Source organism: Vulpes vulpes, chromosome 5, assembly GCF_048418805.1.
Source record: "Vulpes vulpes isolate BD-2025 chromosome 5, VulVul3, whole genome shotgun sequence".
Lineage (NCBI taxonomy): Eukaryota > Metazoa > Chordata > Mammalia > Carnivora > Canidae > Vulpes > Vulpes vulpes.
The window spans coordinates 68,978,959-68,996,881 of record NC_132784.1 but is presented as its reverse complement, the minus strand read 5'-3'; the positions used below and the strand labels follow the sequence as shown (position 1 = coordinate 68,996,881).

Sequence of the window (17,923 nt, the reverse complement as noted above, 5' to 3'; positions counted from 1 at the left end):
TATACATTCTGGATACAAATCCCTAATCAGATATGTGGTTTGCTAGTATCTTCTCCCACTCTCTGGGTTGTCTTTTCACTTCTTTGATGGTGCCCTTTGATGGCCAAAAGTTTTTAATTTTATAAAGTCCAATTTGTTTATTTTTTTTTTGTCACTTGTGCTTTTGGTGTCATATTTTTTAAGGTTAAATAAAAATAATGCCTAACTCGGGGTTACAGAGATAGGAGTAAATCTCTGTTCTTTCCTACAATTTGATAGTTGTAGCTCTTACATTTATAAGCCATTAATGAGTGGAGTTTTGTATATGGTGTGAGGTAGGCCTCTGCTTCATTCATTCGCATGTGGAAATCTAGTGGTCCCAGCACCATTTGTTAAACAGACCACTACTTTCCCCATGGTCACGTATAATTTATAAACACAGTGATAAACTCACATGAGGGACAGCACCATTTTGGGGGGTTTGCTTGTTTACTCATCACATACCTGATCAGGTGGGAGAACTGTGCCCTAGGCCCATGTATCTCGGACTTGATGTCCATTTGTGACCTGGGAATCTTGCTAAAATGCCAATTCTGGTTCCGAAAATCGGGAGGGGGCCTGAGATTTTGCCTTGCCTTGCTTTGCTTTTCCTTTCTTCCCTTTCATTCATTCATTCTTTCCTTTTGATATTTTGCATTTCTGTTTAAGATTTTATTTATTTTAGAGAGTGAGCACATGAGAGAAAGCATGAGCTGGGGAAGGGGCAGAGGAAGAAGCAGACTCCCTACTAAGCAAGAAGCCCAACATGCAGCTCGATCCCAGGACCCCAGGATCATGACCTGAGCTGAAGGCAGACGCTTAACTGACTGAGCCACCCAGCACCCTGAGATTCTAACCAGCTCCCAGGTCGTGCCCATGCTGCTAACATTGGAGTTAGCAGGTGTTCAGAGCCATGATTCTCATGTTAAAAACCACATAAGGAGATTTTACCAATCCTAATACTTGGGTCATACCAACACTGATTAAAGTAGTATCTGGGCGTGGGGCCAGGTGATGCCACTGTGAACTAGCCTTCTTCTGCCAAGCACGTCCTGTGGACTACAGCCTATTAAAGGTGCAGAGTGATAAGTCCCATTGAATCACTTCTGGGAATGAAGTCCACATTGTTTGTATTAACCAGCTCTTTGGATGATTCTTATTTCCTGCCCAAATGTGAGAACCACAGATCTAGGTCATGAGGAAGGAATCTCTGAATCTCCTCTCTCTGGTCCTTGCGAATGTTGAGATTTGATCTCGGGTCACTGGATTTGTCACAGAGATGGGGATGAGCACACCATGGTGCTGTAGTGAGACTTCTTGCTGTTGAGACTATGATGTTTGGGGACATGTCAGATTTCTGCTGACCGAAAGGAGAGAAGGGCAGAAGATGGGACAGGGATGTAGCCTCACCTCTCTAGCTTTGCTTCCACTTCTCAAGTGTTCCCTTAGAAGGAGACATCCCCATCATGTGGACTTTTAGAATATTCCAGCTGAAGGCCACTTCTCCCCTAGAGGGGTTAGCAAACACAGCCACGAATGGCTTTTCCTGAAACTTCTGGTCAAGGAATGTGTCCACAGTTTTGCATTTTGGATGGCAAAATTTCAGTCTGATGCAGAAGGGATGTTTCATGTTTTTAGAGGTACAGGTTTTCATAAAATGGATTGTGTTAGGAAAGTGAGCTTAATGTGAGTGATGGCAGAAGCCTGACCCCACTGGAATATTGTCCCTTTTATGACTTGTGGGAGGTGTGTGTCTATCTCCATGTTAAGCTGGTGCTGTGAGTCTTACCTGTGCTGTCACTGTAGATCCTGTTGGTCCTCACACTGGAGAGAGCTTTTTCATTAGGATGCACTTTCAAAGCTGTGACCCCCTGTTTTCCCTCACTTTGGGCTGGACAGGGTGGTCTTTGCACCACAGATGGGGAATCAGGTCCTGTGGGGTTGGAAGTCTCTGTCAAAGTCACAGCTGAGCCTAGAAGCTCGAAGGTTCAGATGCAAGGCCAGGCTTTTCCCACTTGTGATGTTTTGCATGAGGCATTCAGGCAGAGGGTATGGAGTCTATCATCTCTCAACTATGAATAACTTAATGATGAATTTTATGTTAGAAAACAACATTAAGGTAATTGAATGCACAGTTTGTGCTCTCTCTGTCACTTATGAGTCCAAATAGTAATCTTCCGTTTTATTCATTTTTAATTATCTATGTGTATGTATAATCTCCATCTATGTCCCCTCTTGTCCATCTTTTCACTCACACATCTCATTTTCTTTCTCCCTTTCTCCTTCCCTGTTTCTCCTACCCTGTATCTACCCACCTACTCATCCATCTATCCATCCACCTATCCATTCATCCATTCACTCATCCATCCATACACTTACCATTCACCATCCATCCACCCACCCAGCCAGCTAGCCATCACCCACCATATGCTCATCCATCCATCCACCCATCTGTCTGTCCATCCAGCCAGCCATCTGCCCACCCACCCACCCATTCCATCCATCCATCCATCCATCCATCCATCCATCCATCCATCCATCCAAGCATCCATCCATCCATCCATCCATCCATCCACCCATCCACCCATCTGTCTGTCCATCAATCCATCCATCTATCCACCTACCCATCTCATCCATCCACACACCTACATTCACCATCTACTCACCCACCCACACATTCTATCCATCCATCTACCTACTCCTCTAACCATCTGTCCATTCATCCACTTATCCAACCATCTACCCACCCCCTCATCCAGCAATCTATTTACCTATCTATTATCTTATAAAAGCTCAAGAATACTGTACCTTATTGTCCTCCTGGGACAGCCACAGTCCCCAGTACAGAGTGGAGCACTTAGTAGGTGTGTGAATATTTGTCTCGTTTGCTCCACATTTTAGGAGAATCGGGACTGTCTCTTGCTAAGAAAGTCACATGGGATTGTGCCAGTCCAGGTTGCAGTGGGGGTGTGAATGCTAACAAGTATTGGCTTCATGGTTCATTTTAGAAATTACTTTTTTTATTGTAAAGTAATCAAGTCATTGCACAGGCTTGTCAAAATAGAGAAAAAAGCTGTAGCGAAGAGAGCAAAATTTGTGTCTCTTCCTGAGACTAACTGCTCTGGCTGCCAGTCTGAGGGTGCTCCCTGGGGTGGGCACCATCCAGCACAGGATGCATGCATTCAGTTTTCACAAAGTCCCGTGAGGTGTGGGTCCTGCTTTAACCCTTACCTTGCAGGGGAGGAAACAGGCCCAGAGGGTTTTGGAGACCTGCTCAGGCCATCCAGCCTTCCAGGAGCAGAGCTGGATTTTGCTGCCTGTAGTCCCTGCCTCTCTAGGAGGAGCTGCCCGCCCACACATTTGGTTTTAGAGGTCTTTGTCTGGCACTTAGATGCTCCCACGAACACAAGAGGGCACGGGGTGTGCACACTCCAGACAGCAGCATGCTGAGCCTGCAGGTGTGGACAGCCATTCTGTGCTTCCACACCTCTCCTGCCGTGTGCTCCTTGCTGCTGAGCCTTGTTCCCCGCTCTGGACAGATTGGAAGCCAGTAGCAGGTGTCCTTGTGCTATGCGTCCAGGTATTTCCCACATCTCCTACCTGCAAACCTTCCTGCTAGTGCCTTTCAAAGCATGGCTGGTTGTTCCCTAGGGCAAAAATGCCACCAGGCCATTTCTAGGGGAGAAAGTATTATGTGTTCAAGACTTTCTGAAAAGATCAGAGCAGTTTCTACTCCACTGGGCATTGAGGTTGAGAGACTGGGGCCATCTTGAGGTTATACTTGCTGAGGTTCCAGTATATTTATTAAAATAGAAGTAATTTCAAAATGCAAAAACCGAGGAGTGTTTTCCAAGAATTATGATGCAGGTCCCAGGCTGGTTTAGAGGAGTGGTCACATGGTCATCAGTCACACAGAGTAAGCCCCTAATGGTTACAGGTTTGCAGGTGATGGATAAGCATCTTCTTGGGATGGTTCCATCAGCCTCATGTGGAGTCTCATTCGATGTCCCCTTCCTGCGGGGCATGTAAGGTGGAGGGCTCTCTCACCTCCCTGGAGTGGGTCCTGGTCAGGTTTGAAAATGGTAAGTCTGCAAAACGTCCTTAGGGGAGTGCTCTTTGAGGAAGGTACCACCTGTCATGGGTGTTGTCCGAGGGCTGGAGGTCCCCCCCTCTTGGACATTAAGACACATTACCATTAGCGGGGTGCCTCGTTCTTTGCCCGTGTATCTACTCATCAGCACTTACGTGCCTAGAACCATCCCAGCGCGTGGCTCTGCCCAAGGGGTCTGTAATTTGGAGTCAGGGGTATGACCCCAGCCTTGGTTCCAGTTTTATGTTTGCCACCACCCTCTCTGAGACGATGTCCCCGTTATAAAATGATGCTGAGGTTGTTGGCTATGAAACATCCTGGTATAATGTTAAAATCTCCTCTGGAGCACCTACCTTTTGCATTGGCCGTGTGTGGAAGACCAAATAAAAAAGAAGAATCCTAATCATTTTGAGGGTTGGCCTTGTGCCAGATGAGCATCAGTCCTAAATGTATCTTACACTTGAGGGGCTGACTTCTTCCTCTCGTTGCTGTAAGAAATTTGACTTTGAGGCATAGATGCTGGTGGCTCCCAAGGATCAGGCCTTCCATGCCTTCACCGCTTTTACCAGCCACCCCAGGACCCAAGACCTCACTGTTGCCTTCCAACACCTATGGCTGGGATGCCACCTGGGCCAAAGTGGTGAAGGCCTAACAGTTCCCTCTCTCCTCTCTAGAGGGTGGGAGTCTAGTCTCTCCCCAAATTTGAATCTGTCTGCACATCAGCCCCATTTCCATGTCTCTGCCCACACATGGAGCTCTTGCCTGACTCCATGCCTTCTCGACCCCCAGTACTCTGCCCCTCACCATGGCACATCCAGGTGCAGGGTGATTCCCACGGCAAGTTTTATTTTATTTTATTTTACATTTTATTTTTTCATGAGAGATACAGAGACATAGACAGAGGGAGAAGCAGGCTCCCTGCAGGGTGCCCAGTGCAGGACTCGATCCCAGGACCCCAGGATCGTGTCCTGAGCCAAAGGCAGTTGCTCAACCACTGTGCCACCCAGGTGCCTCTCCAAGTTTAAAGAGCATTCAAAACAGTGCTCATTTGTGGGTAATAAGCCCAGGAATTAAGGCTAGGTGGGAGTTGTGGAGCTGAATTCACAACGCAGTTGCCCTTCCTGGGGACAGCAGGGACATGACAGAGGTACAACCAGAAGGGAGTTCAGTTTCAGATCAGATGCCCCAGTTCTTTTATTCTCAAAAGCCTGAAGTCAGAACAAGTCATCATCAGCCAGTAGTGTTTCTGGGTCCTGGGGACATGCATGTTGTTGTAGCGCTCTTGGCACTTTTCTAGAAGGTAAAAGCCTCTCAGATGAATGCCATCAAGACAGTGTGACTTGCTTAGCAATGGTGATGGCGGGCATTCGGGAGCCCAAGTGGGAGGAAAGATGGATTTTTTTAAAAGATTTTATTTATTTATTCATGAGAGACAGAGAGAGAGAGGCAGAGACGCAGGCAGAGGGAGAGGCAGGCTCCCTGTGGGGAGCCCGATGTGGGACTCGATCCTAGGACCCCAGGATCATGACCCGAGCCAAAGGCAGATGCTCAACTACTGAGCCACCCAGGTGCCCCGAGAAGGTGGATTTAATGAGATATTGACATCCCCGTCACAGCCAGTGACAGACAGTCCGGGGTTGGCTGCACGGGTGGCGGGGAACCCTTCCTCACTTTGTTCCCATGGGGGTGGGCTCCATCATTCTGTCCCCAGGTCTTTGGCCCCAGTCCTCCTGCAGGTCGTTGGTTGTTTGTTGTGCTGACCCCGTTCAGGTCTCTGCCCACCCAGACCCGCACCTCCTTGGGTCACAGACTCTGCACCTCACCTACCTTCGTGTGCCTGCAGCTTGAGTCTCAGTGTCCTCCAAGATGCCCATAAATGTCGTGACATTGAGATGAAGAAAGGCGGGCATCTGCCTTTCAGACCTTTAAGTACATCCCTGGGTGGAAGGGGGTCACCGGTCCCAAAGGGAAGCACCTGCGCTGTGCTGTGGGATTCAGGGTCCTGGGGGTGAGGGCAGCGGGCAGCTTCTGACTCACTGCCCACAAAGCAATAATGTGGAAACTCTTGTCTCTGCCCTCGTTTTGATTTGTACATGATCCCAGATGTCACCACCATTGTCACCGGGGTTGCCTAAGCCAGATATTGGGGTAACGGGTACGTGGGAGCCCGAATGCCCCACTGGGTATTTCCAGCTCAAACTTTCAACGTGGCTTGATGAGCCCGCTGCCTTGGCCATCTTCTCATGCTGGTGCTGAAGTGCATGTGTTTGGGCCCCACAGAGACCCCGCTGACCTTAGCTGCTCAGCTGGATGACCCCACAGAGGTGATCAAAGCTCTCCGAAACGGCGGGGCTCACCTGGACTTCCGCGCCAGAGATGGGATGACCGCCCTGCACAAAGCCGCCCGAGCCAGGAACCAAGTGGCCCTGAAGGTACATTCTGGAGCCTGTCTCACACGGGGGACGCCCCCTCACCATCCGATCCCCCACATCCTTGCCAGTTCCCTGTCCCCGTCCCACAACAGCCACCGAGCTGACCCTGAGTGGTGTCCCCACTGGGGTTGAGAAGTTTAGTCTGCGCCCCTTACCCTCTCTTCTTGGGATGTTTAGAATTTGGTGTTTACATAAGTTTTCCTGTCCCTCTGGTTCAGACAGAGGCTTGTGTTTTCAGCCAGGAAGGCGGCACTGACGCCACCCCCCACCCCGAGGAGGAGGCTGTGCATCCAGCCCGAGGGGCCCCGAGCCAGCCTTGTTGCTGGAAGCCTTTCTCTGGAAGCCGATCACGGTGTAGTTTTACCCCCATCCCGCCCCACTGCCCTGTGTGCTCTACGTGCCCTGGCCCTGCGTGTGTAGGGCCTCCAAGAGCCCCAGTAGGGAGGGTGGGGGACCCACTCTTAGGGCCTGACCCCCAAGCCGACGCTTCTCTCAGAAGGCACAGATTTCTTGAGTTCACGTCGGCTGCACCTTGTCAGCTGGTTCTGTCTGGAATCTAGCGTTCCTGAGAGCCCTCCGTAGTGCTGCTGCCCTCAGGATGCACACGGGGATGCCCTTATGCTGTAATTTTGGCTTGTATAGTACATCTTTTCTCTTTTCTACGAAGACCACCTCATGTGTTGCTCTCCGCTGGTACAAAGGGGTCAGCGGGGCACCACAGGTGTGTGTCTGCAGAGTGTCTCCTGGCCTCCCGGATGCACACACATCCTGCAGAGGCCAGAAACCTCACTATATGACATTGGCACCTGCTTGATTCTGGGAGGCCAAGGAAAAGTGCCGGAACCTAGGACCCTGCTTAGCCTTGGTCTGGGGGACAGTGACCCTCATGCTTCTTTCTGGACTCACTTCCTACAGAAGTGATCATGATACCTATGTTTGATGCTTTTTTTTTCCTCCTAGACCCTTTTGGAGCTGGGAGCATCCCCAGATTACAAAGACAGCTATGGCCTCACACCCCTGTACCACACCGCCATCGTTGGGGGTGATCCCTACTGCTGTGAGCTCCTGCTCCATGAGCACGCTGCCGTGTGCTGCAGGGATGAGAACGGCTGGCATGAGATCCACCAGGTGGGTACACGGTTGCTCTTCACCTGTCTGACCCTTAACAGACCTCTCCTTAACCTTTTACCCCCCAAAATGGCAGGGCAGCCCGCAGCTCACACCCACCCTCCCAGGATTTTGTTTGACCCATGCAGTTTCTAAAATATTTGGGTTAGTCACCAGCATTTAAAAATGGGGATATTTACCTAGAAATACACATTCCTGAACTCTTTATTGAAATTGGAAAGATAGGCAACCATCTTGCATTCAGTAGGGGAGGAGTCATCTGGTGTTGTGGGGTGAACATGCCCTTCACAGGAGCTGTGAGCTCTCTGTGTGTCTAGCATCTTGGGTGTCCCAATAGAGTGTGGCACCAGGTGCTTTCTGCGTACAGGTAACCCGGTGTGATTACCCTACGTGATTTCTAATACAGGAGACCAGTGTGATGCCTGATTTCTGATACAGGTGATCTGGTGTGATGCCCAATTTCCATGCACAGGGCACAGATGTCCCTGATCCCACCTCGCAACAGTGGGAACAGGGCTTGTGTCAGCTGCAGTCTTTTAAAGAAACAGAATCCCCCTGATTGCTCGGATGAAGAGTCTTTAATGGATGGAAGGACGGGGAGGAAATTGTGGTCTCAGAAGCAGGGACAGCCGAGGTGGTGGAGAGGACGCAGGCAGGGGGTGCCTGGCCTCTCTTCTCCTGCCCTCCCATCAGCTGAGCCCTGTGTGTGCCGGCCAACCAGAAGGCCCAGAGGTCAGAGTCTCTAGGTCAGAGTCTCTGGGCAGAGGAGGGTGGACAGTGGGTCTGGGAGAGCACACAGGGAGCGTGGGCCGGGAAGGCGAGGGGAAAGGGCTGGAACAGGGGAGGCTCTGAACTGTTCTCCAGATGGGCAGGGCAGTGACTTTTATTGCCTTTCAGGCCACCTGTCCACTTCTCTCAGCCACCGGGGCCTTACACACTGACCCAGTCTGGGTGGGACCATGTCCCGCTGCCCACTACCCTGTGTCACAGGGCTAAGGAGTGCTGAGGTGTCACATGTGGGCTGTGGGGTGTAGGCAGGTCCACCCTTCTTGGCCTTCTGCGTGCTGTGCCAGCACTGGCTCTTCAGCATCCTTGCAGCCTGGAGAGGCATCCAGTTCCCTCCTGTGGTGTGAGCTGCATCTCCCGGAAGCCACCCCCGGCAGCCCACACCCAGGATGGAGTGAAGGCTCCAGGAGGAGGGAGAAGCAATGAGCACCCTCCATTAGTTCACCTGTAAAGCGGGTGTCAGCAGAGCCCACCGTGCCCTCGGCCATGGGAAGGATCTAATAATGTAAGTGGAGTGCTGAGCCTTCTCTCTGCCCATCCTGCTCCATTCTCACTCTGGCCCCCGTGGCTGAGTGAGAAAGCACGTCTGAGTGCTTTCAGGTAGTTCTAGGGTCATTTCCTGCCCTGTCCCAAACCCAGTTTTAAAAATGTAGCTTTGGGGCAGCCCGGGTGGCTTGGTGGTTTAGTGCAGCCTTCAGCCCAGGGCCTGATCCTGGAGACCCGGGATCGAGTTCCACGTCAGGCTCCCTGCATGGAGCCTGCTTCTTCCTCTGCCTGTGTCTCTGCCTCTCTCTCTCTCTCATGAATAAATAAATAAAATCTTTAAAATAAAATAAAATAAAATAAAATAAAATAAAATAAAATAATAAAATAAAATAAAATAAAATAAAATAAAATAAAAATGTAGCTTTAATACCATTCAGGTACCATTCGGCTGCCATTGGAAAGAGGGTGTGTTCCTTACAGATCCTGAGAGGGGGGCAGACGTGCGATGGAGGTCATGGGAGCCACACGGAAGCCCCAAGCTGGGTCAAGAGGCAGGAAGAGCCAGAGAGAAATGGGCCCAAGAGCCTTTACTGTGGTGCCTGCAGGATAGAACAGGTGGAGCAGGGTGAACAGGCTGAGGCTTGGCTGGTCTGGATAACTTCAGGGGCTCTGGTGCACAGGGCCGACCCTGGCCATCTGGGACCCGCCCTGGGCTGACCAGGGCAGGTGAGTTATGGCCCTGCGGGCAACCACCCAGTAGGGCAGGTGGGGGTCAGGGCTGTGCGTGGGCCAGTTTGCCTCTGAGAGTTGCCCTCTGGGCGAGTCCTGTGCTGTCAGAATGCACTTGCCTGGGGAGGACAGGCCGGCCAGCGTCAGCAAGGCCCCAGATGCCAGGGCATCAGAAATGCAGGGGATACGAAAATGGAGTCGCTACAGCTTGAACCCTGCGGCAGGGCCACAACTTTGGAGGGTTCGCCCTCTACGAGTCTGAGGGCCGCTTCCTCTCCAGTGCATGTGATGGTCTGGCCCCCAGCCACCCTCATGAAGCATCAGTGTGTTGGGAGGGGGGGGTTCCTGACTGTCGCTTCCTGCAGTGCAGGCCGCAGCCCTGATTTCTGGCCCCCACGTGGGCCAGGGTCCATCCCCCACCGTGGATTCAGAGCGGGCCAGCATGGAAGCCACCAGACCTCTAGGATCGAGCATTGCCCTCCGGCTGGGAGCTCTTTTCCATGACATCCAGGAAGGACAGTTTGCTCCTAGAGCTTCTCAATTATCTGGGTGAAGTGACCCAAGTCACGGCCTGCCTCCTGAGCCCTGCTGCCTCTGCGCTGCCGGGACTGGCAGTGAGGTGGTGGATGCCAGATGCTAAGCAGAGAACAGCACCCAGGCGGTCCTCCTCGGAGACCGACCATCCGTTCGGCTTCCACGCTGTCCTGATCAGCTCTACTGGCCCATCTTTCACACCCTGGACCAGCCCTAGCAGACACCTGCTGGCCTCCACTACTCAGACCAGGTAACAGGCCCAGAGAGGGTGAGTAACCTGCCCAAGGCCACAGGGTGAGCAGTTTCCTGAGCTGAGTCCACTCCCAGCCCTTCTCTTGTCACAGCCTCTAGGCTTGCACACAGAACTGCCTGTATGTGACAGTGTGTTCATGGCTGGAGGAAACAGGAGGCGAGTGTTGCACAGTTAGCAGAAGCACCTTGGAGTTCTGGGGTCTCCGGTCCTGTGTTTGAAGACTGTCCATCTGCCTCGTGCCCTGGAGTGGGGTCGGCTCCCTCCCCACCGCCTGGCTCCGCACCCTGGGGGGACCCTGCAGCAGAACTGGCTGTGGCCATGCAGGGTTCCCTGTGGTGACTCTGTCTGCCTGCCACCGTCTGCCTGCCACCGTGGCCAAGGCCAGGGGCAGACCTGCTTGTGAAGGGAGGCCAGTGGGATCCCGCACCTGCCGCGCCTGGGGAGCCCGCCCCCTGCAGGCCTACTCCGGAAGCGTGAGTTCTTGTGTAAGGCTCGTCTGCAAACTCTTGAGTTCTTACTCAGAGGATCCTAAGTGCTCAACACGAAAGTAGTGGAAAATGTGCCAAGAAGCGGAAGGAAGAAAATGAAAAACACCCGAATGCATTTCCAGAACCCAAGAACATCAAGAGTCTGGGTTGGGGTGGGGCTGGCTCCTGCCCCCCTGTGCATCTTCCCCGCACCCTGGCGTGGCCTGCACCTGTGGGTTAAGCTGTGTCGGGACTCCAGGATATGTTATAGCAAGCTGGGGGCTCCGGAGAGGGTGGCCGTCCCCATTACAGGGACAGCAGCTCTGTGGAGGAGCTGCCCTGGCTTCCACCCGCCTTCTCGCTGGCCTTGCTGTGTGACTGGCCCCTAAGGGTCCTCGGCTCCTCCTGCCCTCCCTCCCTCCCTGAGGTCCTCTGACTGTTCAGGGAGGAAGGGGGGTCCCTCCTCCTGCTGGCAATCCTGCATATTCTAGCCTGCGAGTTAGCAGCCCCTCAACATTGCCTGGGTCACCTGAGCATCTCCAGACAGTTAAAGGAAAGATTCACCTGAAGCACTTACTACAGTGCCTGGTGTCCCCTAAGTGCACTATCCTTGTCCTCATCCTCATCATCAACCCTGCCCGGCCACGCCCCCATCATTGTCACCCTCTCCTGGCCACGCCCCTGCCAGTGTCCTCCTCACCTGGCCACGCCCTCATCAGCATCCTTGCCCGGCCACGTCCCCACCTATGTCATCCTCTCTTGGCCACGCCCCCACTGTTGTCACAAGAAAAACTAGGTGTCAGAGAGCACTTAACTACTTTGCTCACAGGCCTTGCTATAGATCTCATCTGATGTCCTCGGTAGTTATTTGAAGGACGTATTTGTCATCCTAATTTTGAATTGGTTGCTGTTTATTATCATCATTTTAAATTAGGAATTTTCATCTTAAAGAAATTTAACTATTTTTAGCCATGGCTTCCCTCCCTCACCAGGCTCATCCCCACTCCTCCCCAGCTCTCCATTCCAAGTCCATGGAAGGGGGACAGGCCCGGGGGAGGTTCCTGAGGGCACTTGTGACATGCTGGAGTGCCAGGTCTGTTTGCAAGGGTGCCATGTCACCAGCTCCCAGCCATGCATGGTGGCTCTGCACCTGTGCATCACACACACTACTGAATGTGTGTTGGCTGAAGGAGTTAGCCTTTAGGTGGCGTGGACTCTGGTCATCTTTGAAGTTGGGGCCTTATTTGTGCACTATCATGTCCAGGGGCACCTGGGACTCACGTGAGAACAGGTCTGAACAGGGAGCCCCCACAGGGAGGGGCCAGTTCTAACCAGAGCAGGTAGGAGGGCTTCATGTCTGAGTGGGGGCATCCAAGCTTGGCTGCAGTGATGGGCACATGCTGTCCGCGGCCTGGGGAGGTGGTGTTGCCACATCATAAGTGGGCCTGGAAATGACATTCCCATGATGCTTGGGCTTAGCACAGCCATGTCCAACCATTGAGGTGGGGACTGCAGAACCTTGATCGAAGCCTGTTCCTGGATGCAGAAGGCCACAGTTACCTGCATCTTTATGGAGGAGGGCCCCCAGGGTGTGAGTGTCTGGGGTCCCCCAGCTGCTAGGTGGAGGAATCAACTTAATAGCACACCCACTTGGCCCATGCTGCTGCTCCAGCTCCCACTCCACACTTCAAGTGGCCGAGCCCCCAGGGCCTCAGCCATTGGAGCTGCAGGAAAGTGCCTCACCTTGCTTTGGGGGTCTGCTACATATGGACCTGGGGCATCAGATCCGTATCTCATGTCCCCACCCTGCCCCAGATGAGCAAGGATTCCTGAGAAGTGATCGATGCATCCGTTTGTCGTCGACCTGTAGAGGGATTGTGGCCCACCAAGCAATTGTCTTTCCAACCAGCCCTGATTTTTGGGGCTGAGAGGAGATAAGGCACCACGAGGGAAGGAACGGGTGAAGACCCCAGACCAGGATGGCAGGGGGACCACCTTCTCCCCTTGGTCAGATCCCGTGTTATACCCCAGATGGAAGTAAGTCTGCAAGAAATGTCTTATGTCCAGAAATCACGTTACAAGAGCAGTGGACTCCATGGGGCAAGTGGGCAGGCACCATAGATGTCAAAATACATCTTTCCTTTTGGAACTCTTAGCATGACACATTTTGTCTGTCATCATTTCAGGCTGAAACTTACAGATTAGTTGATCTGAACTGATTACATTTGTTTGTTAGGGCAGTTGTAACAAAGAACCACAGACAAGAGGCTTATATAACAGACACTGCACCTGACATGCAGGTGCAGGCAGGCAGGGTCCTCCTGAGGTCTCTGTGTGTGTGTGCGCTCTCCCTGGGTCCTCACAGGGTCATCCCTCCGTACGTGTCTGTGTCCTGATGGCTCCTCCTGTGAGGATCCTGGTCACTCTGGATCAGGGCCACTCCAGTGACCTCATGTAATCTTAACCACCTCTGTAAAGTCCCCAACTCCAGATCCAGTCACATCCTGGGGTGCTGGGAGTCAGGGCTCCAACATAGAAATCTGGGAGGACACAGTTCAGCTCCTAACCTGGCCAACCCAGAAATGGCCACTCTCTGGTTGGCCTGTAATCCACACACTCATTTGCACAAGCCATGCATGCGTGTGTTTGGGGGAAGAGCATGTGTCTGTCCTGCTGGGCACCTCACTTCCTGACCAAGAATGGGCTGAACGGATGAGAGTATTGTTTTCTAACCATTTGGTGGTGACGTCTCCTGCTCACGTTACAGGCACGTGCTACAGATAGGAGGAATGCCTACGTGTGGTGTGGGTTTAAATACATTTGTTGGTGGCACAGAACCAAACAGAAGCATTTGCTGCTCGTCTGCAATGCAATGAACTCTGCAGCATTCCAAGTGCATTGCACAACTCAGAGTGGGGAGCGGGGTGGGGTGGGGTCTGCGCCTCTGCATCTGCTTGTGCCCTTGGGGTGGTGGATGTGTCACAGCAGGTGTCCAGCAGATGGCAGTAAAGCGCTTGAAGGAAGGAGCGCCCTGTTTCTTCCACCAAATTCTGTGGTTGGCTACTGATGGGGCAGGTGTTTGGTGTAGCTGGGATGAGCCCCAGGTCTTTTTTTTAAAAAGAAGATTTTATTTATCCATTCATGAGAGAGAGAGAGGCAGGCAGAGACACAGGCAGAGGGAGAAGCAGGCTCCATGCAGGGAGCCCGATGTGGGACTCGATCCCGGGTCTCCAGGATCACGCCCCGGGCTGAAGACGGCGCTAAACCACTGAGCCACCTGGGCTGCCGGAGCCCTAGGTCTTCTGGGGAAACGTCTCCAAATACGCAGGGCCTGGAGATGTTCAGGCAGTAGGTGTGGAGTGGAGCCCCCCACACGTGCATTCCTCAAAAAGCATCTCATTAAATGGTTAAGATACGGGGACGTAAGGGATGCTGTATGTCAGGTTTCAGCTCTCTGGCCTCTAGCAGCCCTCCCCCTTTTGAAAAGGTTTTATTTATTTATTCATGAGAGACACACAGAGTCAGAGACACAGGCAGAGGGAGAAGCAGGCTCCATGCAGGGAGCCTGACGTGGGACTCGATCCCAGGACCCCAGGATTGCGCCCTGAGCCAAAGGCAAACGCTCAACAGCTGAGCCACCCAGGCATCCCTGGCAGCCCTCTGAAGCCATCTCTTGAAGCCAGAGGCCACAACACTCTTTTCAAAGAAAAGGGGTGGTGAGGGGAAGAGTTAGCATAGCTTTATCTTGGGGCTGCATGAATTTCTTGCTTTGATGAGCTTTGAGGTACTTCTGTCAAACAAGTGCCTGTTTCTTTTTCTAAATTGTAAAGGATTATATCAGTTTCCAACTCACGAAAGAGGTACTAGAGTTCTAGAGAACCCCACGTACCTTCATGCAGAGACCGTGTTTGAGTTTTGCCCGTCATCCCAATAACATCCCTTATCCTGAAAGGATCCCAACGGGGACCCCGCATGGAAGCCTTCCTTCTGGGACCCCTGCGAAGACTGTAGGGCAGTCAGTTTGGAGATTGCCTCCCAACTTGGGCTGAGTTCGTGTTTCTTCACGATGAGGTCCAGGGAGTGCATTTTGGCAGGAACGTCGTGGGAGTGATGTCATGTTCCTGGCATTCATCCTGCTGGCGGGGATGAGGGGAGGCACGTGGTGACCACTGTCCGTTACCGGCGATGTCCACTCTGACCGCCCTCCCAGGTGGAGTTTGCCAGTTTTCTCTCTTTCCTTCTGTATCTAGGATTTTGTGGGGCCTGTGAGGTTATGTAGGGTCCCCTTCCGCGTCCCCCATTCATGAGTAGTCTTAGCATCCTTTGGTATTTCGCTGTCAGGGCCACTAAAGGGGGTTTTCCCCACCCATCCTCTGGGGAGAGCCAATGAGCCCGGGCTCCTTGGATTTAAAGAACAGAAATCTCAGCTCAAACTGGTATAAGGGGAAATCAAAGTTCTGCTCAAGCTTTATATCCTGAGAAGTGCATGCGTGGCTGGAGCTTGGAGGCCTCTGTCACGGGCTGTGTGTCTGTCCTTGGCTTCACGTCTGGCCTTCCTTCTCCCTTTCTCTCCCTTGTACCCCTGTTTCTTTGCTGGGGGCCCCAGCAGCTCTGGGCTCCTGCAGGTTTTCTGCTGGCCTTCCTGGAAGAATGGGAGCTTCCTAGGAATTCTGACCCATGTTCCAGCCTTGGGTCCTCACGGGAACCCTGTGCGCCCCCAGCCCATTGTCCCAATAATATCCCTTATACTGACAGGATCCCTGGAGCTGGTTGTCCAGGCCCGTGGGCCGTGCCCGTGGCAGCAGTGGGGCGGGGCAGGACCCCCAACCTCTGATAGTGGGGCTGTGGACCCCCCCAAGAAGTGCAGGTGCTGTTGCCACAGGAGGGGAGGGCAGGCAGGTCGAAGCAGCGGTATCCAGGTAACCACCTGCTTCATGAACACTGGTGAGCCCGCTCCACGGGAGGCGTAGTGTCATAAGTGGATGTTTCTCGGGTTTTCTCTTTAACTTCATCCCAGTAAGATTTCCAGCATCTTTTCCGTCATCTTTCCTCACCGCTACTTGGCGAGGTGTTGCTCTTTCCCGCCGACCCTGCACGGTACAGACCTCGCAGTCTGCCACAGTTATCCAGGATGTGCAGTGGTGAGAGCTGCCCACCCCACTCCGCCAGGCCTGTTTCCTTCCTGCCCTTCCTGCCGTGTGCCTCAGTGGCCACAGTCGGCCCTGGAAGTGTAGGTTAGAACCTGCTCCCTGGCCTTCTCGTCTCCCATCCACGTTGTCACTGCTCACAGGGACGGTGGCTCTCCCAGTGGTGCTGGGTGCTTCAGTGCTGCTCATCGCTGGCCGCATGCTGGCCTTTCTTGAGGTGCCGGGAAGTAGGGTGGATGGGGCAGGGGGCTGCTTGGAACTGACTTCCCACCCCGGGTCATGGGCTGCCCTGGTATCATGCAGCGTGCCCTGAACCCCCTGCCCGAGCGGTCACAGCTCAGGGCCTCCTGGTGCCCCGTGAGCTGTGATGGGCGGGGGCTTGCCTGGTGCTGAGCATTGTGGGGGCCCTTTGGGGGTCCCTTGTCCTATGCGATTCTCATAGGAACATTCTTGTAAGAATGTAGGGTTTATGTCTCCACATGATGACATAGACTCATGGGGAAAAGTTCTAGAAAATGGAAAGTCCATGACTTGGGTGCAGATCTGTTTGATCCCAGAGCTGTGTTGGTTCATGGAGAACACATGTCACCCCCTTGCAGGGCTCTGGGAGAGAGATAATTCACTATTGGGCTGCCTGCCCCCTCCTCCTGAATGTTCCGTGGGGTGGGGTTACATTTGGAGCAGTAGTGGGGCTGCCTGTTGCCTGGAGGCCGGCATGAGCTCCCTCCCTGGACACAGCAGTGCCCCTCTGACTATTTCAATGCCCCCTCTCTGGGTGAGGTAGATGGGATGAGCAGGGCCAGGGATGGAGCATCCTGGTTTGGATTTCGTGGGGCTGGCCACCAAGGCCAGGGCAAAGACCCCCCGAGTGTCTGGGCTTCAGGTCCCCAGGTCTGAGTGAAAAGAGCATTAGGGATCCTCGCAGACCTGCTGCCAGAAGCCCAGCATAAGTCCTCGGTCCTGTGATGAGCTCCCCCATCCTGATCCCCAGCCAGGGGTCTGGTGGACGCCCCCCCCCATGAGGTTCAGGACACTGTGGGTGTCCCCGTGTTTGGGACACTGGTCCAAAATGGTGGGTGGGCTGTGTTCGGCCACCCCGGGGGTTTGGGGGACGTGGCCAAGCACGTGTCAGACCTCAGAGATGCGAGTGTATTGTTGCGACTGACAGGTGGACTCTTGTTTCAGGCCTGCAGGTATGGCCACGTGCAGCACCTGGAGCACCTGCTGTTCTATGGGGCGGACATGGCGGCCCAGAACGCCTCAGGAAACACGGCCCTGCACATCTGTGCCCTCTACAACCAGGTCAGTGGGGGCTCACACGTGGGCACACTCTCCCCCCATATACCCTGCACGGCCGCATGCTGGGTGCCCTGCAGGGTGGTGTCCGGGTCAGCACAGGTGCCAGAACCCAGCCCCACAGATGGGGATCAACTAACAGTTACTTTCACCATCCTGGGGGCTGGAGGTCCCAGATCAGGGTGCCGGCAGATTCTGTGCCTACCGAGAGCTCTTTCCTGGGTGCAGACGGTCACCATCTATCTGTGTCCTCATTTGCTGGGGAGAGAACAGGAGCACTCTGGTGTCTCTTTGGACAGGAGCTATCTGGTCAGGTCAGGACCTCCCCGAACCCGCCACACCTCCCCAACACCCATTTCCCAAATCCCTCACATTGGGGTTACAGCTTCATGGAGGAATTGCGGGGGACACCTCCAGCCCCTCGCAGGTGCTGTCTTCACCGGCTGCCATGAGAGTTGGTTACCCTGTTATAGCAAAGAGGAAGCCGAGTCGTGGGGAAGAGGAGGGAGCGGTCACAGAGCCAGAGCTGGGCTTGAAGCACAGGTCTGCTCCCCCCC

The 17,923-nt window shown here is 53.4% G+C and overlaps 1 protein-coding gene across 7 annotated transcripts in view; it reads left to right on the top strand.

Annotated features, from left to right (window-relative positions):
- SHANK2 (SH3 and multiple ankyrin repeat domains 2) overlaps window positions 1-17,923 on the top strand; it is a 510,304-nt gene that overhangs the window by 109,592 nt on the left and 382,789 nt on the right. For all 7 annotated transcript variants that reach the window (XM_072758681.1, XM_072758678.1, XM_072758674.1 and 4 more), the window contains exons 7-9: window positions 6,389-6,540; window positions 7,501-7,668; window positions 17,256-17,372. In XM_072758681.1, coding sequence (XP_072614782.1) covers window positions 6,389-6,540; window positions 7,501-7,668; window positions 17,256-17,372 — 437 coding nt within the window. The remainder of the gene's footprint in view (window positions 1-6,388; window positions 6,541-7,500; window positions 7,669-17,255; window positions 17,373-17,923) is intronic.